Source organism: Cheilinus undulatus, linkage group 9 (genome assembly GCF_018320785.1).
Source record: "Cheilinus undulatus linkage group 9, ASM1832078v1, whole genome shotgun sequence".
In the NCBI taxonomy this organism is placed as follows: Eukaryota; Metazoa; Chordata; class Actinopteri; order Labriformes; family Labridae; genus Cheilinus; species Cheilinus undulatus.
In genome coordinates, this window is record NC_054873.1 from 25545340 (window position 1) to 25568032 (window position 22693).

General features: G+C 38.9%; 2 protein-coding genes across 15 annotated transcripts in view; one reads left to right on the forward strand and one right to left on the reverse strand.

The window, feature by feature from the left end:
- Positions 1-4099: 4099 nt before the first annotated feature.
- tnni1c (troponin I, skeletal, slow c) lies at positions 4100-6193 on the reverse strand. Its single transcript, XM_041795912.1, has 8 exons — positions 6063-6193; positions 5917-5920; positions 5765-5803; positions 5019-5060; positions 4741-4872; positions 4563-4652; positions 4273-4455; positions 4100-4186 (listed from the first exon to the last, which is right to left on the reverse strand). The coding sequence occupies exons 1-8, from the start codon at positions 6071-6073 to the stop codon at positions 4100-4102; spliced, it is 588 nt and encodes a 195-aa protein (XP_041651846.1). The 5' UTR covers positions 6074-6193.
- A 5397-nt stretch (positions 6194-11590) lies between these two features.
- Positions 11591-22693, forward strand: part of c2cd5 (C2 calcium dependent domain containing 5) — a 30985-nt gene continuing 19882 nt past the window's right edge. For 7 of the 14 annotated variants that reach the window (XM_041795334.1, XM_041795336.1, XM_041795337.1 and 4 more), the window contains exons 1-10: positions 11591-11905; positions 12389-12497; positions 12596-12682; positions 12803-12974; positions 13060-13155; positions 13293-13448; positions 13575-13812; positions 16430-16590; positions 18514-18744; positions 19195-19283. In XM_041795334.1, coding sequence (XP_041651268.1) covers positions 12408-12497; positions 12596-12682; positions 12803-12974; positions 13060-13155; positions 13293-13448; positions 13575-13812; positions 16430-16590; positions 18514-18744; positions 19195-19283 — 1320 coding nt within the window. In that variant the 5' untranslated portion in view covers positions 11591-11905; positions 12389-12407. Of the gene's footprint in view, positions 11906-12388; positions 12498-12595; positions 12683-12802; positions 12975-13059; positions 13156-13292; positions 13449-13574; positions 13813-15625; positions 15742-16429; positions 16591-18513; positions 18745-19194; positions 19284-22693 lie in introns of all 14 variants that reach the window. The other 7 variants (XM_041795344.1, XM_041795345.1, XM_041795347.1 and 4 more) reach the window with 3 other exon arrangements.

A 22693-nucleotide genomic window follows, 5' to 3' on the forward strand; every position in this document is an offset into this window, starting at 1 on the left:
ATGAAAGTTGTGTTTTTATAGGCTCATATGACATGGAAGAAACTATATATCCCAATCTCAGGAATCCCTGACACATCATAAACACACATCATTTGTGTATTAATTTGTTTTTAGGTATAATTATTTGGACAGTGAAACCATTTTTTCAGTTTGCTTCTATTCACTACCTCAATGGATTTGATGTAAAACCACCAAGATTTAACTGACATATGGCATTTACCTCCAATATTAGGAGCTCAAAAGTATTTTAAAATGAACTAACAAGCAGTTTCATGGCAACTCCAAGACAAATGAAGCTCATAAAAGGTCTGGAGACTATTTCAGGCACCAAATTGGCATATTGTAGGTATTTGACTGGAGTTTCTATGTAAAGTCCAAGAAAGGATCAATGCATCTGAAGGAGGGCCACCCCAGGTGTGATTTATTGATAGAATCAAGATCTTTGTGTTCACATCAATAGCATTGGTGCTAGCATAAGTCCTGGCTAACAGTTACCTCATTTTGGAGCTCAAAAGTGTGCCTATCAATGGATTGATAAGGATCTTGAGACAGGAAGGAGGGAAATGGAGCAAAATTCAAGCCCTAAAGTGCCCCTAGAGTCATTACCATTTGTAACAAAGAAAATACAAAATGATTTAAAAATGAATGGGCTAAAGGAACATTAAAAATTTGGGTAATAATAAAAAGAAAACTAAGAATGTCTGATTCAATCTGCAGGGCCACCAAAATAGCATTAAATCCAGATTTTATACCCTCAATGGAAGGAGGATTCTGCAAATGGAAAGAGAAGGGACTGATATACATTGGACAGCTTTTTCAAGGTGAACATATGAAATCTTTTGAACAGTTAAAAAATGATTTTAGTTTAAATGCACAAGATTTTTAAAAATTTTCACAAATTAGAAATTACCTTACTAAACATAAGGAATGGGAGTACATATGTAAGAAACTACATTATTTTGAAGAATTATTAATGACAAATTCATGCAATACTAAAAAACTTATTTCAAAAATGTATAAAGCCCTGCAGGTCGAATCAGAAGACAACAATCTGGATATTAAGGACAAATGGGAGAAAGAGAGAAATATTATATTTTAAAGGATAACTGGGAGGAATCATTTGAAATAGGACATAAATTGTTAAATAGTATTTTGTGGCAATAGTTTGACTGGAAATCTAAAATGCAATATTTTATTGTTTCAACCAATACATCAGAATACAGGGAAAGATCTGACAAATGATGGAGGGGCTGTGGTCAGACAGGAGACTACGCATACATTTTTTGGGATTGTCCCATAATCAAAGAATACTGGGACAATGTAAAAAGTAAGATTGAAGATATTTGTAAGGAGGAATTAAATTTAGATTTACAATTATGCTTATTAGGCATTATATCAAAATCTGTATCAATAAAAAACAGGAAAACTATTTTAATACTGAGAACAATAACAAAAAAAAAAAAAACTGTTTCTTGGCTAAAACCACAGCCTCCTAGCTCGGATCATTGGTGGGAAAGGGTTAATGAGGTGATGGATGTGCAAAGAATGACTGCTAGATTACAGCTTAAATTGAAGAAATTTGAAGAGTTATGGTCACCTGATATACAGGAGACAAAAAAAATGGATATATACCCTACACTATTTATTTATTATTATTCTTTTTATTTTATTTCTTTTAATTCTATTTTTAGTTGAACTATTATTATTGTCATTAGTATTATTATTACTATTACTCTTAGCTTGTTTAATGGTGGAGGGTCACTGAATAAGGGGAAAAGGGGGAAAAAAAAAAAACAATGTACAAGCAATATTGAACCACAATATGTATTTTAATAATAGAATAGAGCTAAATGTAACATATGTCCATAACTATACAAAAAAAAACAAAACAATGGTATATATATATATTGCAAAACATGAAAATGGAAATGGGTGTGCATATGTGCGCATGTATATGGGTGGGTACATACATGCATGTGGACATACATGCACCTGAAAATATGTGGACGTATATGATGTAAATATGTATGTTTATCTGTGTATGCATATGTATGTGTGTGCTTGAGTACATGCATACATATGTATGTGTATGGGTATGTAGGTATCTATGTGTATATGTGTGTATATATTTGTGTGTGGGTATGCATGTGTGTGTGTATGTATGAGTGAGTATATATGTACATGTATATATGGGTACGGTATATTTATGTAGGTATATGTTGTGTGTATATATGAGTACATATGTGTATATTGCAATTGTATTTATCTGTGTATGGAAACATGGGCAATGTTACAAAGTTAAATAATCATCTATAATGAAACTGTACAGTAAATATATATTAACCAAAAGTGTGCCATGCTATCATTGAAGTTTGATATTTAAATTATTAGTTCGTACCACTCTTTAAAAAACTTTTCCAACCCATTTGGCCACTTATAGTTGCCATCTCCCTCAATTTAGCACACTTTTCCCCCTTTTTTCCCCCCCTCTTCACAATTTTGCCACATTTTAACCACTTTTCATCACCTTTTTCTCCTCCCGTTTCTGCCACTTTAAACACATACTTTTGCCACTTTTAAACCATTATCACCACTTTTTAACTGCTTTTTTACCATGTTTTCTGCCCAATTTTGTTACTGTTAACCCATTTTCAAAAATCTTGTTTTTTTCTGCCAATTTTTGCCACTTTTAAGCCATTTTTGTCACTTTAAGTTTTCAATCAGTTTTTCTGCCAACTTGCCTCTTTTTGTACATTTTAATTGTATTTCACTGTGTTTTTGCCACTTTAAACCCATTTTTGTCACTTGTAACCAATTGTCAGCTCTATTTTTGTCTCTGTTCACCCGTTTTTGCCACTTTTAACACATTTTTCATACCACTTTTAACACATTTTAGCAAACCCATTTTGTCACTTGCAAACCCATTTTCACCTCTATTTTTGCCTCTTTTTTTCTCTCATAACCATTTTTTGCCACATTTAACCCATTTTAATTCTATTACAAGAAATGGTTTATAATTTGAAGAAGACTATAACAACAACACAAATAAATACAACATTGGTTGCATTTGATTAGAGTGGTGGTTATTAAGGTTAAAAAAACATGATTGTAACCTTAAAATGGACCATGATTCTGTAGACCTCCATTGTCCCCCATTCAGCTTGACCCCATCAAAGCTTTCTCTTTTATCCCCCTTAGGGGTTGCCTTGCAGCTTATAAATGTATTTTACCTTCAAATTTAGTACACTGTCACTTAAATTCTTTCTCCTCTGTCTTACTTGTTTGGCTCAACCAAAGAGTGATCATATGATAAAGATTTTTTTTATAATTCCCTACATTTTTCATTTCTAAAAACAGCATCAGAAAAATGGCTGCCATGGTTTCCTAAAGTTTGTCTTGTGCTGTCTCCAGAATAAAACAAAAACAATTCTTAGAATATAACTTGTACAGCTGTGGTACATGAGGACAATTTAAAGCATCTGAAACACCCTCCACTGTAAGAACAACAGTCTGTTCACTGGCATAAACTATATTTGTTCAGACACTTACAAGTGCTCATAAATTCCTTGGAGGCTGCTGACTCCTTCTTTGAACCTTTATCTTGCAAACACACCATGATGTCAATCCAAGGACGAGCAGTAGTGTGTGTGACGGTGTTTACTGTTTATTATTTGATAGGAATTCATTCCAGTCCAAAGGAAAGGCTAAGTATATCCTGACTCTGACAGAAGATATCTCTGGTGCTTTGTGCCTGTGTGTCAGTGGCATAGCTGAGCAGAGACTGTGCATGAGCTACAACTACAATAACCTTTTCAGAACACTGGAAAGGACATACCAAGATCAAACGAAATACAATACTACACCTTTAAGTGTGTCTTTGCAATGTATGCTTCAGATCTATTGTAAATATATTCGGCTGAAACAAATCATGGGCATTATCTACAAATTTATTGTGTTTTTTTCTTTTTACATTACAGCATTATCAGGCAGTAATATACTGTGTATTCATAATGCTTTTAACAATGGACAGTTTCTCATTTTACAAAAGACTTTTTTTTCTTTTTTCATGAACTCCAGTTTGTTTTATAACTCCCTAACCTCATGCATCAAACATCTTCTTCCTGCCCTTCATGTCAGACATGGCCTCCACGTTCTTACGCCAGTCTCCAACCTCCATGTTCAGCTCCTAAGAACAACACAATCAAACCATGAGGTTTCAGAGGCATCATTTTCTTTAAAATATTTCTATTAAATCTGGTTGAGCAGCCATACCTTCTCTTGTTTGATGTCCTCTTTCTTTACAGACTTCAGGTTCGCTCTCAGGTCCACAGACTCCTTGTTTTTGGAGCCAAAGAGAGCTCTCATCATCTCGTCTGCCGACACTCTCACCTTCCTCAAAGCTGGCTTCTTGAACTTTCCTCCGAGGTCCTGTACTTTCAGGTTCAGTTCATTGATCTGGAGATGCAAAAACAGAGTTAGAAAACTCTAGCTGTTAAAGAACTATCTTTCTTGATAAAGCCAGCATGATTTATTTTATGTGGTTTACTGTGAATATTACATACATCCCTGTAGTTTTTGATGACTTTAGCCTCAAAGTCGTAGCGCTCCTCATCCACCACATCAATCTGTGAATGTAACTCCTTACAGACTTGCTGAAAACCAAGACAAAATCAGGTTTCAACTCAGGTTCATGAACTGCTGTGTTCACTTCATTTCCATTTTTTTGTTTTTAATTTTCACCTGCAGTTCCCCCATGTCTAAGCCAGTGAGTTGCAGTGGTGGAAGCTTTTCTCCCAGGTAGCGAACCTTCTCTTCCTCTCGTGCAACCTTCTCTGCTTCCAGCTCCTCTGTTGCACGAGCCAGCAGAAGGATCTGAGGGTGTCAGAGAGAACATGGAGAGAGATTTGTGTAGTGTTCAGTCAATGCCCAGTGCTAACTAGGTTATAAAAAAAAAAAAGGAATATTTGCATTGAGTGTGTCATAAGTCTGAAAGAAAATGTAATACATAAAACAGTTACCTTCAATGACAGCTTGCGAGAGGCTGAAATCTTGCATTTTGGCTGAAAACAATAAAAAAACACATGTAAAACATTTACTGGAAACATGCTACAATTGAAATACCTAGTTAACACTGCTGTTTGAATTGCTGCTTAGACATGACAGTAGATATTTGATCTACATCTATGAAGTGCTCTTCTAGTGTTCTGACCAATTACAGTGTTTTAAACAACACGCCACACATGCACATGAGCACTGTCCTAAGGAGCAATCAGTTGCTTGGTATCTTGCCCAAGGACACTTTGACATGTAACTCCAAGAACCTGGACTCAAACCTCTACCTTCTCATAAGTGGCTGTTACCTCTTGGTCACAACTGTGACAATTAATATGTCCTTTTATACCTGCAGCACTTAAAATCCAGGATGTATCAACAGATTGTATTCATTTATGAAGTGCTATGCGCCTCATGTTATCCCATTAAAAATGGCCTCTAACCATGCAAAAAAAGTTGATTTCCCTGAACAACACAGCACCATCCACACTTTTATTTGCAATGCTAATCCTTTGGTACTCAAAACCTGCAACGATTAAGGTGCTAACAGCACATAATCATGAGCAGGAGATTAAATGACACCACATGATACAATATGCTTTGTAAAAACTTTTTTCCCAGGGTAGCTGTTAAAATTCAGAAAGCAGATTCAGTCATTCAAACATGAAAGCATAGCATCATTCATAATCACACTCATTTCAAGCATGTCTACCTTTGCTTCTGGCTTGGAGGCCATGGGTGGGGGTCTGTACTACGGAGAAAGGAACAAAGACACTGCATTTTAGTTAAATTACACCAACTCTCATAAATTCATTTAGTGCTTTAATTGAGAAAACGTTTTAAGACATGCAGGCTGTCACTTACATCGCTGTGGTGTTAAATTTGTTGGAAAAGAGAAATCAATAAAACACAAACAAAAGAAAATGTTATTAGTTGGGGACAAAATAAATGCTAACCCGACCAATAAACACTCTAGAAAAATGATTAAACTGTGTGATGATAGAACTTACTCGTCAGACATTGTTGAGCCTTTAAAAAGGTAAAAGGAGGAAAAATAATCCACTGAAAAACAGAAAATCACACCTTACACTGGTTTTCCGATCACGTCTTGGTTAAGAGTAAGAAATTGGTGATATTTGAGAGCTGTTAGCTTTATCTGCTCTACAAATATCTTCAGTTGCGAAGATGTATCTCTCCACTAAATCTGTTTTGAAGAAAAAAAAAAAAAGATTTATCCTACCTCGTGTCGCAGGTTTTTCCCAAAAATGAATGACAGCAGTAAAGTCAGCTGTGCTTTTGCTGCCAAGAGGACATCCAACCAGTATGGTACTTTGGAATAGGGTTGTAGTGAGACATCTTGTCATTGTAAATTTATGACTCCGCCCATCTCTGTGTGAAAAAAAATTATTGGTCGGTCAGCAGGATTTACGGCTAAAGCTTTGCTCGTAAAATCAACAAGTCTGCTTTGACCGGTCTGATTATCACCTCTGCTGGTAGGGATGATGTCCCATTAACAAACAGGGTGGTTCCCAGTCTGAAAAGTAAGCTGGCCAAAGCACATACCTTCAGAGCATAACACAAACAGGCTACATAATTCAGATTAATTTGATTTATACGTACAGTAGGAGTTTAAATTTATTTCTAGGTTTAGCTTTCTTTATTTTTGAGGGAAATACAGAGAAATGTCGCAGTTAAAGAATTATTAGACTCAAATGTTATTTCTGTCATCCACAGAATGCAGGATGTTCACTCTAGGCAAGATTGGACTACTCTTTTATAGGCTAAGTTGGAGACCATTAAGCTTTAATGTTATATTAATTTTTTAAAACTTAAGTCAACAGTTGCTAAAGGCTTCATTTCTTCTCAATACATCCATTATATAGTTTAATTGTGTTGCATTAAGATAAATACTAAATTTGGTAAACTAACAATGCAAATTTGTACGCTAGTATACTATATTCACTTAGGGTAACATGCTAATGCTTGTTTACTAAGACTACAAAGGTGAAGCTACTGGAAATGTCACCACTTTTGGGTCTTTGGCCATCACCTTGACCTAATTATAGACCCAGGGGAAATAAGGAAAAGCTAAGTAATTAGCCTTCAGTTGGTCTTAGAAGGGCATTACTATGTGCACTAAATTAATGACAGTCCAACACGTGGGGCAGTCCCACACCAAAAAAAGAAGTCTCCAATGACCATCTCATACAGTGCCTTTAAAAAGTATTCACCTTCTTGGATGTTTTACCCTTTTATAGATTCTATCAATCAATCATGGTGAATTTTATTTATTTATTTTGACAACCCCTCTTTAATTCATTAGATTTCAACAAAGTAATATCAATTACATTAAAACATGTAATGTAAAATAAATGACTGCATTCAACCCATTTCAAGTCATTATTTAGTAGATGCACCTTTGGCTGCAATCAAAGCACTGAGTCTGTGTGAATAGGTCACAATCAAGCCTGCATATCTGGACACTGCAATTTTACTCCATTCTTCTTTGCAAAACTGCTCAAGCTCTGTCAGGTTGCATGTGGATCAGGCCTTTTTGAGTCCATTCACAAATTCTCTACTGGATTGAGGTCTGGGCTTTGACTTGCCCTCTCCAGAACATTCACCTTGTTGTCTTTAAACCATTTCTGGTCATTGTCTTGCTGGAAAGTAAATTTAGTTCTCCTTCAAAGCCATAGTTTGGTTGCAGACTGAAATGTCTTTTTACCCTCTACCTTTACAAGCCTTCCAGGGATGGCTGCTGAGAAGCATCCCCACAGCATGATGCTGACACCACCATGTTTCACAGTGGGGATGATGTGTTTGTGGTGATGTGTAGTGTTTGGTGTCTTGTCTGATGGCTGAAAAGCATCATTTTGGTCTCATCAGACCAAAGAAGTAACCTCCACATGGCATCTCCTACATGCCTTTTGTCAAACTGTGATGAGATTTAATCTCAGACTTGAGATTTAATATGAGTTTTCTTCAGCAGTTGCTTTCTCTTTGCCACTGTCCCATAAAACTTTGACTCATGAAGACACCGGACAGCAGTTGTATGCAGACTCTCCCATCTTGGCTGCTGAAATTTGTAACTCCTTTAGAGAAGTCATAGGTGCCTTGGTGGTCTGGTCTCCCTTACGAGTCTCCTTCTTGCATGTCACTCAGTTTGCGAGGATGGCCTGATCTTGGCAGATTTACACAAGTGTCATATTCCTTTCATGTCTTATTGATGGATTTAACTGAACTCCATGTTCAGTGCCTTGGATTTTTTTGTATCCATCCCCTGACTTATACTTCTCAAAACAAAGATTATCTGAGTTGCTTGGAGTGTTCTTTTGTCTTCATGGTGTAATGGTAGCCAGGAATACTGATTAACCAGTGACTGGACCTTCCAGACACAGTGTCTTTATACTACAGTCACTTGAGACACATTCACTGTACTCAGGTGATCCACGTTTCACTAAATGGGATATTACCAGCACCAATTGGCTCGGCCTCTGTTGAATTAGGCCAAAAGCTTTAGAGAGGATGAATATTTATGCAGTCACTTATTCAAACTTACTTTTTTCTGTGAAATTGGCATCGATTTGTAGAAATCTGTTTTCACTTCGACATTAAAGATGTCTTGTTTTATTGTTAGGCACTGTGTTGGTGCTAGTGATAAGGTTCAGCATCTGGGAACCAAGAATGTGAATATTAATGTAGGAAAAGTCAAAATTTGACCTACTGAGGTCACAACTGCTTAAAAAATGACAAAAGATCAGTAGGACAGTATCATTTTAGCATAAAGCTTTGTAAAGGATTTAAGTTAGGTCTATTGATTGTTTTGTACTGACTTACAGAATGGTATATACAGACCCAGTAAAGAAAAAGGAAAAAAAAATGCTTGTGAAGCACTTCTTCAGTTTTGTGTAAAATATAATTATCGGAGGACACTCACAAGCTCTGGACATTTACAGCAGCACTAAAGGTTCAACTTGAAACATAAACCCATTCTTTGTACCTGTAGTTGTTGTTAAAGCACTGTAGCCAGGCTCCTAGCATGCAGACTACACTCGCAGACACATTCTAACCAAGTTCACCTGCTCTGAATGTCTGTGGAGGGAACAAACACAATAACACAGCTGTGATTCAAACCAAGGACACTTCTTTGATGTGGGATGACAGCGCTAACCATGAAACTAATATTTCTGAAAGGATGTGTACAGCTTTATGATGATTACCAGGAAAGCATGTAGTGGTTGACTGCTCTGTCATCACTTTATGATGTGGTTGGAAATCATATTTATGTACCTTTTCTGTACCAAAAATTGAATAAATATTCAAATAAATAAAGAGAGTTTGAAAAATATGCTGTATATGTTTTGCACATTGTTTTAGATATTTATGTGTAATAATGAAACCAAATAATAGACATTGTTACCCTTTTATTTTCTGTGGCACAGTGCTGCTGCCATCCTGAAAAGACTTGAAAATGTCCTTGATGGAGTCAGTGTCCTCTGACATTGTTTCTGTCTTTGAGAGTGATGATATGTTTTGTGGGCCTATAGGAATAAAAGCATGTTGTGATTTATACAGAGACAAGTTTAGTGTTGTCTCCAGCTGTACAAGACAAAATGCAGCACTGTATCTATTTAAAGCTCAACAGTGCCTTTGTCGTCTTCCCAGCCCTCAGTTATTGCTTTACATATTAAGCAAAAAATGAGAACTTCTTCTTTTTTTCAGAAAAACGACATTAAAAGTCATTATTTAGGATATTTATGGTAGAAAGTCATGTGTAACTTAATCTTGAGTAATGAGTCAAACTTCAGAATTCACAGGATGGTAGAGACATTTGTCCTCGTGGATACATACAGGACAGAAATACCAACCAATAGTCTAACACCTCTCACTCACATACTACATGTATATAACTGAAATTGTCAGTGGTGTTGTCTGGTGTACATGCAAGTATATGGAGTATACCAATTTATTTTTGTGTTTCCACAGAGTATACCTGCTTCAAAGGTAACTACAAAGTAATCTGAGTATTCTAGTGTTTTGCTTTTTCACCCTCAAACAGTGATAAGAAGTATGGAATAGTTCACTAAAAGTGCATCAGTTTTCTCAGCCTGCTATCAGTGGGCCAGTGGTGATTGTATAAGCTGCTCCTCTTTTGCCACCCATTCTTAGGGGAACTAACTATGCAAGCTAGTCTTACATATCTTTATAACACACTGTGGTTATCCTTTGCTGCTTGGCCACTTAAAAATGTGAAGGATAAATTAGGAGTATGCCCATATCTCCAGGCATGCATCAATGAAAATGGCAGCACATGTATGAATAAATACAGCATATGTTTGTTTGCTTTTTGATGTGTGGTTATTGATTCCCAATTATGTTAAATGTTATGGTTTCAGCATTGAGTATCGTGGAAATTATACTTGAAATTTTCCAGTTAAAAATAAAAAAATAGAACAGGTAATAGAACAAATTGTAAAATCAGACAAAAGCATTACTGTGTGTACATTATACATCACATTTAAACTGAGTCCCTGCATCCTCTGAGCAGGGTGCTTGTACTTTTTTGAGTACATTTTGAAATCAGTACTTTTACTTCTACACAGGCCTGCCCACAGAATTGGCCGGGACCCCTGAAAAACCCAGTGGATGGGCCCCCCATTTACGATGGCAAGCTGGAGTTCTTTTGGTCATGTTTCTATCTGATTGTTGTTTTGATGTGAGACACATTTGCACCATGAATGAAGTTATCCACAGAGTTAGAAATCAAGACTGGGACTTTAGGTGCTTTAATAAGACGCACAGTGCATATTCTTCATCTGTAAAAGTGCCTTGCTACAAGGTTGACTCTGCTTTGTTATGTCCAGAGGAGACTCACCTTACCACAAATGTAGTTTAACTATTTGTAGTGTGGCCTAATATAGACACGTTCAATCTATGGGATTTTTCCTTCCGTCAAGTTTGTTGTGTATTTTACTTTTACTACTATGGAGGTGTGACTTTACCTGAACCACTTGGTTAATAATCTGTTTTCTTGCTGTTTTTGAAAAAAAAAAGATCATATTTTCCTGTACAACTCATCACTAGCTACTCAGTACTTAAAATACTTCCTTTTCACTTTTACTTGAAATTCCTTGACGAATACTTCTACTTAAGTAAATTTGAACCAGAGTAACTGTACTCTTACTTGAGTACAACAGTCATGTACTTTTTCCAGTCTATGAGTACATCAAGAAGAACATCAAGTTGTTAGCATAGACTGTAAAAAGTTGGGAGCGCGTTCATATCCAGACGGATCATGACGCTGCCTTCTTTAACGTCGGGGTGCAGTTTGTATTTATGTTCGAAAATTACAGCTAATCAGATCGTTAGTACCATTTATTGGTATTTATGTGTATTTGATATTTCCTAGAAGAGTTAAAGAAGTATTTACAGGGTTGAGCCTTTTTTGCAGCCAAGGGAACCCTTTCATATTTTTTATTGTGATTCGACGGGGGATTTAACATTTTCCGAGGTGTACTTGAATGCATCATATACTTACCCGTGAAAACTCATTCATCACGCGCTGTATTCTTACCAAGCTAACGTTAGCCGTTGGCCTGAAGCGCTGAACGTGTTAAAGTGTAATTATGGTTTAAGTAGCAGGCGCAGATGCATATAACCGAATCTGTTCAGCTATCCTATCAGTTTATCGGTGCATCTATACTGAGCGACACTTTTCCTGCTTGGATTACGGGGAGCTAACGTCTCGTGTTATGGGAGAGACACGGAGGTCAGACGAGCGGTGGGCTGTCAACGGCGGGTTCCAAGTAAAACGAGCCTGCTTTGACAGATATCTGTTTGTGTTGTAGCACTGGTAAGCACGATGCCGTTTGCACTGGGAGTTTCAAGATAATGTTGTTGGTGCAAAGGTGTTGGCGTGATAGTAAAAAACATGGCCGATCAGGTAGAGCTAAGGAGATTCTGACTGCAATGCAGTTACCCTAAGTGGCTTTCCATGCTAGCCTTTCTGTGCTAACATAATCAGGCTAACTGTCAGTTGTCGTCGCATGCACGAGTACCAGTTACATAGCTAATTATAAATTGAGTCGATAGTTTATCTCTAGAATGGCAAGGAGCCATAAACTCATGGTTTGGTCGGGGAAGCTACTTTATTAGCTAGCGAGTGAGCATGTAAATAGAGGAAAGGGCTCTCCATAGTGTCAACAACATATGCCTGAGTAATGAGGAGGCCCACTTGACAGTCTACTCTGTTAGTGACGGCGACGTGAGTAACAGCAGTTGACAATTGAAAGACGGTAACACATTAATTGTTTGCACTGGTATAATTTGTTTACAGAACATCTCACAAGTGCACCATGCCGGGGAAACTAAAAGCCAAAATTGTGGCAGGGCGCCACTTGCCTGTGATGGACAGAGCCAGTGATCTTACTGATGCTTTTGTAGAGGTGAGAAACGCATGGAAAAAAGGACCCCTCCTTTAATGAAAGCATTTGTATTTGTAACATCATATTTATCACGTTTCTTTTCTAACTTTTATCCTCAGGTAAAGTTTGGAAACACAACTTTCAAAACTGACGTCTGTCCAAAATCTCTCAATCCACAGTGGAACTCTGAATGGTTCAAATTTGAGGTAAAATGCGTGATCACAAAACATCATAGTTTGAATTATATAAAATTGATAATTTCCAAAACATGTTATTTAATTTCAGAATTTTTAGCATATCTTATAGTCTTATCTCTTCTCCTGTAGGTTGATGATGAGGACTTGCAGGATGAGCCTTTGCAGGTCACAGTGCTGGATCATGACACTTACAGTGCAAATGATGCCATAGGGAAAGTTTACATTGATATTGACCCGCTGCTGTGCACTGAGGCTGCCTCTGTCATCTCTGGCTGGTTTCCAATCTATGATACCATACATGGTACGAGTTTAATCTTCTCTCATCACAATGCATATTCTTTTTTGTTGTTATTCGTTACAGGCATTGCTTCTGTTATTTTCTTTAGGTATCAGAGGAGAGATCAATGTGCTTGTCAAAGTGGAGCTTTTCAATGACCTGAACCGATTCAGACAGTCCTCTTGTGGGGTCAAATTCTTCTGCAGTATGTCTTACTTTTTGTTCAATCTGTCTTTCCATGACAAATGTTATCTCTGTAAGTGCCGATAGTTTTAATGTGAAGAAGGAAGAAAAAAGTCAACCTTCCACTTTGTGTGGTGTCTGTTTCATTGTGTGTGGTAGCCACATCTGTTCCCCGGTGCTATCGGGCTGTAATGGTGCACGGGTTTGTGGAAGAACTTGTGGTGAATGAAGATCCAGAGTACCAATGGATTGACCGTATTAGAACTCCTCGGGCCTCCAACGAAGCACGCCAGAGGCTCATCTCTCTAATGTCTGGTAAGAAAAATCAGCTTTTATGTTCATGTATAAAAAAAGAAATTTACTATCTCTTATTTAATTTAATTTATTTACCTCTTGAGCCATTTCACTTGTAATTGTTACTGTGTTCTTCAATTTATTTAGGAGAGCTGCAGAGGAAAATAGGGCTTAAGGTGCTGGAGATGGGTGGGAATGCAGTGGTGGGCTACCTGCAGTGTTTTGATCTGGAGGGGGAGTCTGGCCTGGTGGTCAGGGCTATAGGTACAGCCTGCACGCTGGACAAACTCAGCTCAGGAAGTGCCCCCAACACCAACACTCATATGCACCCTAACACAGCGCCTGCTTCCAATGCCTGCAACTCCCCTTCTAAGGACGGAAAGGAGTGAGTATAAAGCAATAGCAAAAGCATGGACCCTGCCTCTTAATGTGTGCAAGTTTCACTGCAGTGTAGTTTGTGATAATAGATAAAGATGATGTGTGTGTGAGTGCATGAGAGGGAGAGTATGAGGGCCTGTATTTACTGTATGTTGTGCCTGTGGAAAGTATAGCTTACAGTTACTCCTGTGTGTGTCTCAGTATCTTTGGTTTCCCTTTGTAGTTTGTGTCTGTTGTTACGTGTTTAAATGCATCATGAAAATAACAGCACACAACATATTCTGAGACACACACATGTACAGTACACACACAGCCACCCTCAACCCCCACCTCCTACGTCTGCTCTTCTAGCATGGCTTTTCTGCTCTGCACCAGCATGCTCTACTAAAGTGTTTTTTTTGTATCCAGCTAGAATTTATTCTCCTCTGCTTTTAACAGCGTGCTACATGACTTTGTTTTTTACTTCATCCTGACAGTTGAATGATTAGCTTGACTTCATCCAGCATAACTATAGCTAAGTGTATGCATGCCTCTTAGCTGCATTAATATAGTGTAGTTGATTGAGTGAGACTGTGCATCAGGGATATAAACACAGTTGGGTGAAAACTCTGATTTCCTTTCTGGTCATGTTATAATAAGGCCTGAAAGCGACTTTCATGACATGCCTATAATGTCATATTTCTTTGTATTTTAATGACATCTGAAACACTTTTCAGAGCTAATTTCTTTTCTAAATGTTTATTTGATAGACTGATGTTAATCTGGCAGAAGATTTTAAAAGGGCACAGCCTTCCCCAGTTGGTGCTGTATTGATGCAAATTTGATATCAGACTTGAAAATGTTAAGTTGGCTTGTTCTTGATGACAGTATCCATAATAACTATAGAAAAAAACCCTGAAACCATTACTTCCTGCTTTGAAAATATCATGAAACACAGTAGACAGCTGGCTTTAACTTGTTTTATACTTGTTTTATTTTGAAGGTGAATGTGCCTTTTTTAACTCAAGCAGTTTATTAATTTATTTAACAGTCAAACATGTATTAAGCTTGACTGTAGCTGCCCTCTTCCCCTCCTCCAGCCCCAGGTTGTGGCAGATCAAGTCCCATGATGAATCTGTAGTGCTCTACATGCCTTAAAACTTATGCACTTGAGTGTATATTTTCATTTTGATTTAATTCAGGATGCTGGAAACTTCAATTTAAGGGAAAAAAAAGAACTAGAAAAAAAAAACATTGTGATGTTTCACAGCCAGCTTGAGGTTGCTGATATCCAATATGGGTTGTATGTTGAAGCCAAAAAAATCTATAAAATAAAAAGCTTTGAATGCTATAGATCGGGTACAACCAGTTGCTCTTTTGCGTCAAACAGATCTCTGCTCTTTGGACGGTTCTTTCTGTTAAATTGATGGTTAAAAAAAACTGACTCTGTCTTTTTCCTAAGATGTAATACTGTGAAAATTGGAAACGTGACAAAGGACTGAATACTTACCTAAATCACTACTTCTTGTGCCTGTTTTGGCATTTTCTGGTGTTTACATCCCTGTTGTGTGAGACTTTGATTCTTAGCTAAGAGCTTTGCATGAGCTTCCTGCTGCTATCACATAGCTTTAAAATAGGAAAGTATGGGCAAAGACAGGGAGTTAAAAAACTTTCTTTTTCCTTTTTGTCTCCTTTTTCACTCTGTTGCAATGTTGTGGTCTTGGTTCTTGTGTGCGTCTCTTTCTCCCTCTCTGGCTACATTTGGATTGGGACGTTTCTTGCCGCTTGTGTCCAAATCGGTCCTCTTGTCTTCCTCTCACTTCGCGTGCTGATTGGCCCAGGTCTCCCCTTGCCCACGGATGCCGCTCCACCCACAACAGCCCTGTGCATTCAGCCTGCAGCTCCCAGAGACTGTCCCAGAACTTCTCTGTTTCTGTTCCCACTCTCATCTTCACCGGTACGCAGAGGCAGGGAAGGAATATAGGCACAGGGAAAATAGAAAAGGCAGAGGTAGATATTTTCATGGGAGGGCAAAAGCAGATTTATTTTTTTGATGGAGTCTGATTGACTTATAGTCAAGCCATGGTGGAAATATAGGAATTAAAAGAAAGAAGGAAGGCAGGCAGAGAAGACTCTTGTCCTGCGCTGTCTTTTAGAGATAATACAGGGTGGGCCGACAAGTTCCCTGTTGCATCAAGCTGCCATTCTATTTGCTGTTTTCAGCCCAAAAAAAAAAATGTGCTGTGGCTTTAGTCCAAAAGGAAGGCCCATGAACCTTTTAGGGTCATCTGACATTCCCCCCACTCTTCTGGGACACATGCTTCAGCTCGTCATCCTCTGTTGAGTCTGATCCCTCGTCTTTTGACACGTTGCTTCCTTCAGTTGTGTGTGTTTGTGTTTTTTGTGTTAATGTATTTATTGCTTTCCATGCTTGCTTTTTTTTTGTTCTCCAGCCATCCGTAGCACCTCAACACGCCTCACCCAAAGCAAACGAAATCACACATTAAAGCACTCGACTTCCCACTTAATGGCAACACTGACTCACTCCCATACATGCACACTCACACATAGTCACATGCTCAGAGGGTGAGGTGGTGACTGACGTGTGTTTGTGTGTCTGTATGTGTGTCATGTTCTCCTGGCAGGCCGGTATTTGGAGACGACCTGCTCTCGTCCTCCGGCCCGCCAACCCCTTTCAGAGCCCTCCCCACCTCCTCCTCCTCTCCTCCCCCCTTCTCTCCCTCCAAGCCATGCAGCCGCCAGTCCTCATCATCAGACACAGACCTCAGTTTGACACCCAAGACGGGTAAGAACATGTGACCTGCCCCCCCCGTTCCTATCCTCATCACTCTCTTCTTCTTCAGTACATTGTGGTGCTACAGCAGTGGTGTTTTTTTTATTTATTCACTACTATTTATTTATTATTTTGTCATTGTTAAGTTTACATTATTTCATTCAAACTTTTTTGTAATTATTAGTTGATCTTGGTCCCAGCCTCCATCTTGTCCTCAGTGGCCTGGTGTGTCTTCTTTATTCTCATAAATGATCAAAATCTAAATGTGGTTATTAATGATCAGAAGACACACCAGATCTCTGCGTTAGTTTTTTCCTTTTGTTGTTTTGATCTGTAATGGAAGCACTGTGTCTCATGAAGAAGTGTTGTTGACTGAAAGCCACTTCATTTTTAGCAGTGATTTTGGTTTATCATTGAAGAACAGGTAAGTTTGGTCAGGCTCTACTTTAAAGGGCAAGTTAAAGACTCATTTTTAATGTAGAGTCAGCACAGTTTTAACTGAGGAACACTATTAGCAGAGACGTTCCTTGACCCCTTAAGTGAACCAGAAAACCTTTCCGCTGACTCCCTTTTTCCTGCTTTTCATTATTATTTTTCTGCTTCTTCTCATCTATTTGTCATTGCCTTTTTGTAGTTCTGGTGTGGCCCTATTCCTGTCATTGATTTCCCTTATTGTGTCTATTGTCAACCTTTGTGTACACACTTTCTGTAGCAGTGCTGTAGAGCTCTGAATATTTGTCCTCATCTCTTTCCCACTGATGGCTTTATTCCTTGCCGAAGAAACAGTTGAATAGCCAGAGCTTTAAAGGTACAGTGCATAGTATTTGGCCTTATAGCATTTAGTGGAACAGACTTGGTAAAAATGAAACATAATATTTAGAAGTAGGCCTGTCTAAATAGCTTTTTAATCACCTGCATATATTGAATTGTTTTGATTTTTATGACTTAGAATACACCTTTTATTCCTACAAGGAAGGATGCCCTGACTGTCATTAATGCTAATACTGTGTCAAGAAACACACTTGATTTGCTGCTATAAATATTTCTTTACTAGCAGTTTTTAATTTGCACTTATGCTGTAATTTATGTTTGGTGGTGTTTCTTTTCTCGGATCCCACTGCCCTTCAATGAGCCTACATAAAATGCCATAAGCCGATATGCCAATAAGGAAAGCCTAAGGTAGGGAGAGAAGCAGCAAAAAACCCAGAACTGAGCAGTGACTACAGAATGACATTGATTAAGTCATGCAGAGTGAAGGAGGAGCTGGGGTGGAGGAGGGCTGCAAGAGCAGCTTGCACAGAGAGTGACAGAGCGTAGCCAGGTAAGAGCAGTTTAAATGAGGAAGCTTAAGCATGATTAGCCATTAGTTTGCTCAGAGCAAATCAGCTGGACGTCAGCTGATGAGGGCTTGCATGAGATCAGCTAATCTCAATTTTGGCAGCGCTTGACTATGTGGCCTGCCTGAAGTAATACGATATGCTAAATTTTTACACACTGTACCTTTAAAACTGTACAGCCTGCTAGCTACAGCCATGAATTTCAAGCAGTTGATCTAATATTTACAGTTACTTATCCATTAGCGCTCAATTTTTTACATTTATCCTGAAAAACGGCCTCCAACATAGAGACTAGACAGTCTTAAAATGGAACACTTTTGTCACTTTAGTGCTTGTGATAGAAGATGATCAGATGAGTTAGGAGTTAAATAAAATTTAAGGGCCCCAAAATCTGCTTCATGGCATGCTAAAAATACAGTGAAATAATTAAAGTTCAAATGATCAGTCTTTTCTTCATCTTTGCTGTTATCCTTTCTCTCTCTATCACATCCTTCTCCTTTCTGTTATTGTGCTTTTGAAGTCTCTCCTCATTATTCTGCCTTTCTGCTCTCAATACTTTATTTTTCTCTGTGCACCCTCCTTTTTTTTTCTCGGATAGAGGTGCCCCATCCAGTGAGACTCAGGCCCGGGATCTTCCTTTACCCTAGCTCCCCCACCCTCTCCACAGGCACAGACACTTTGCCCCTTCCTGGTTCTGGCTCAGTGAGCTGTGGTAAAGGCTCTGCCCCCAGGGCCACCACCCCGCCCCCTCCCTCCACCATCCACTCAGATTCGGCCTTGCTGAGAAAGAGCGTGTCCTTCACAGAGGACTTGCTGCTGGCAGCCTCCGGTATAGTTGGATGTAGGACTGCTGTGTGGCATTAAATAGCACAACTTTAAAACAGTGTAGTGTTGGCGCATCTTTTGAATATCAAGTCAGCAATACAACTTCACACACCTGAAACCATTTGGCTGGTGTTCCCAGGATTATTAACTCAACATGCATGGTGTGATTACCCAGTGTTCAGCACTCAGTATTCTGCTACCTCAGCATGTGGTCTGACATGATTACTGAAATTTACTCTAGGTCCTGTTGAAAATGCCTAAGTGAAAATGTGATTAAAAGGCTAGGATATGATAAAGTTAGTTAAATAACTGTTCTTACTTTGTGTGAAGCTTCTTCAGTTGTCACTTTTGATAATGCATTAAAATGGTTAACTGACTGTTGCCTGGATTTCCACTCCATTGACCTGCATGTTTGAAAAGATAACATTGAAGCAAGACTCTTCTCTGTGATCAGGAATGGGCAGTGGTGGCAGCGGAGGGAAGGAAGCAGGGCCTCTGAAGACCCTGCTAAGACAACAGACACAGACGGCTCTTGAGCAGAGGGTATGATGACACTCGACAATCACACACATATGCTCACACATGTATGAAGCCTTGCTTTATCTTCTGGTCAATAATACTGAAATTCATGGCAAGCAAGCCAGATTTCAGTGTGTTTTCACCTAGATAATGATTTGTTTCTGCCCTTGATTAATTAGCAGCCTCATTTAAATGTGATACAGAGAAAAAAATCAAAACTTTTTAATTTCTAACCATATGACAAAGAGTTAAGGGAGTTTCATATTTAACTGTTTGCACCATGTATCAGTCTCAGAAGCCTGTGTAGATTCAGACTGCTTCTAATTGTCACAAACTACTTTTCACAGCTTGTTTCTTTTAAAGTGATCACTGATTTACAGTGGGAAGGTGTTAAATGGGGAGTGGATTTGTGTAAGAGCAAGTAATGTTCCCTTTCTTTGTCCTCTTGACCACTTATGCCACTCAGGGAGCGTCCTCCTCTGGGTTATTGTTAAACGCCGGGGTACGTTCCATCAGTGTGACACACACTCTTTCCACATTTCCCCTAACACCCTGACCAGCTGATGGCCACCACCGAGTCTGGATCAACTCCGAGCCTCACCCCATCACTGCTGTTTGTAGATCTCAAAGGGGCAGGCAGGGTCAAGCAACATGGCACTTGGTCCTTCTTTGTGTGCTTGCTTTGCACCTACTGCTCACTAGTAGACTCACAAACATTTAAAATGGAGGGGTTGGAGGCTAGGAGTTGAGTTCCCTTCAGGTGTGAAGGGGCATGTGACTGTGTGTTTGCCTTCTGGACACTCGTGTCAGTCATCTCTTTCCTTTCTGACTGCTTTTTCTGATTTTGTAACCTCTGTGTTGACCACAGGGAATGAGCACGCTCACTTCATCTCATCATTCTTGCCTCTTTGCTCCAATTTAGAGGAGTTGTTGGTCAAATAAGTGACTATCTTCCTTCCTGGTGTACTGGACAAGAAGGAAAACAAGAGTTCCACTTGATTTCCTGTCATCACATGTACCTGCATGGTTGGAAATCCCAACACCCCTTAGGTTTCATTGAAGTGATCATCACTTAATCTGAAAAGATGTAGGCGGTTTAAGTATTTCCAGCTCCTTGTGTCAGCAACTGCATGATGTTGTTTAGTTGGTTACAGAGGACCAGCTGTCCTTCTGACAGTGAAGCATGTTAAATAGAGTTGTTATGATACAGGACTGTGTGTGTGAGAGAGAGTGGGAGTTCTTCACTATTAAGTCTTTTTAATGCATTTATATAGATTTGAAGAGATTGAATAAGTCACCAAAGTATGTAGTATTTATTAAAGTCTATTCCCTCAATCACTTCCAGATCTATTTAAAATGCTGCTGAGTTTTTGACTTAAATTGTGGGTTTGAATGTATTGAGTAATGGGGGTAAATCTTGCATGGAGGGGGTGACTCGACCACAATCAATCCCTGCTGCATGTTGGCACTTCTCCCAACAAGGTTTACAACTTAATTTATTACACTTAAAGAAACAGTGCGTAGTGTTTGGGCCTGAAGAAAAGATGTGTTTAATATATCATGATTTTATATCGCTGCCGTCAGGCCATAACCTTGTATCTCTATTTGTATTTTTAATATATTTTTTTTCCATAAGTCAGTGCTATGTGTCACCCTTTCCGTCTGTCAGGTTGCTTTACAAATTTGAATCAATAAAATGTTAAAAAAAGAGGTTTTGGGCTAAACCCAGTAACTTCAGTAGGATCCAAAGCTGTTGATAAGATCTTCGTTCCACCCTCAGTGCACTTTTGAACTGAAAGTAAACAGAAATAGGCAATGTCATCAAACTTCACCTGAGGTATGTAACTCTTAACGATAACTAAAAAAGTAGTCTGACTGGATATGAAATTAGTTAATTCTAGGTGGAGTACTATCCATTTTCTTCCACTTATCTGGGGCCAGGTTGCGTTTGTAGCAGGCTGAGCAAGTCAAACCCAGACATCCCTCTACCCAGCAACACTTTCCAACACCTTCTGGGGGATCCTGAGGCATTCCTAGGCCAAACAGGATATATAATTCCTTTGGCATATTCTGGGTCTTCCCAGAGGTCTTCTCCCAGCTTGACTTGCCCGGAAGACCTCCAGAGTGAGACACCTAGGAGGCGTACCAGTCAGATACCCAAACCACCTCAACTGGCTCGATACGAAGGAACAGCAGCTCTACTCCTAGCTCCTTTCGGATGTCTGAACTCCTTACCACATTTCTAAGGCTGAGCCGAGCCAACCTGTGGAGAAAAAAGGATTTTGGCAGCTTGTATCCGCAATCCCATTCCTTTGGTCATTACCCAGAGTTCATGACCATAGGTGCGAGTTGGGAAGTAGATTGACTGGTAAATCCAAAGCTTTGCCTATAGTTCAGCTCCCTGTTCACTACAGCTGTCTGACACAATGCCCGGAGTGCTGCTGATGCGTCACCAATCCACCCGTCGACCTCACGCTCCCTTTTATGCTCACTCGTGAAGAAGACCTCCAGATACCTGAGCTCCTTTACCTGAGGCAGGTACTCACTCACCACCCGTAGGGAGCAATCCACCGTTTTCGATAGATCCATGGCCTTTGACTTGCAGAGTACTTTTTTACTTAATTCTTCATCAGATAGTTCTGTTTTGATTTTAGATGGAAATGTTTGCTGACAAGAGCAAGTTAGCTTGCGACAAAAATGATCATTAAATTCATAGTGGTGTTTTTGCTGGCTAGATCAGTCACGAACCATGTTAGTACAGGCACCAAAACGTCTGATACCTACTGTACCAAAATACAACACAGATTTCGATGTTTCGTTTCAGTAGCCTCGGCACAACCCCCGACCACTTCAATGAAAGGCACAAAATACGAAATGGAATTGGACCATTTATGTGCCTTCGCTGTATTTCAGCAGAGTATGAACATTTTGCTGTCCGGAGCAATGTCTCTGCTCTACCTACAACGGTCATCCTGACTGACACATTTAGTTTATTTAACCATAATGCGATGCCAATACGTGAATTTTTCTTGGGCCTCCCATATTAAAAGCTAACATCTGTTTCCTTTTTATCCTACATTCTCTTGGCATCTTTTTAAGATATTTCTCTCAATCCTATACAATAGAAGGACAGCTTTAATTCCCTCACCAACTTTTAACACACTTTTTCTTCTCTTAAAAGTATTGATTTAGACATTGTTTAGGCACCAGCACCATTTAAAATATCAATTAAGCACCATTTTTTTGATAAATCCAAAAAATACCCAACCTTACTCACAAAACACTTAAACTATAAAGAGTGCAGTTCAAAATTTTGTAACTCAATTTTAGCTTGATTTTGGTAAAATATTAAAAATTGAATTGCACATACTGGTAACTGCCATTACAGCCGAACATAATGTCAACTTTAAAAGTACAGAGTTATTTTAATTTCC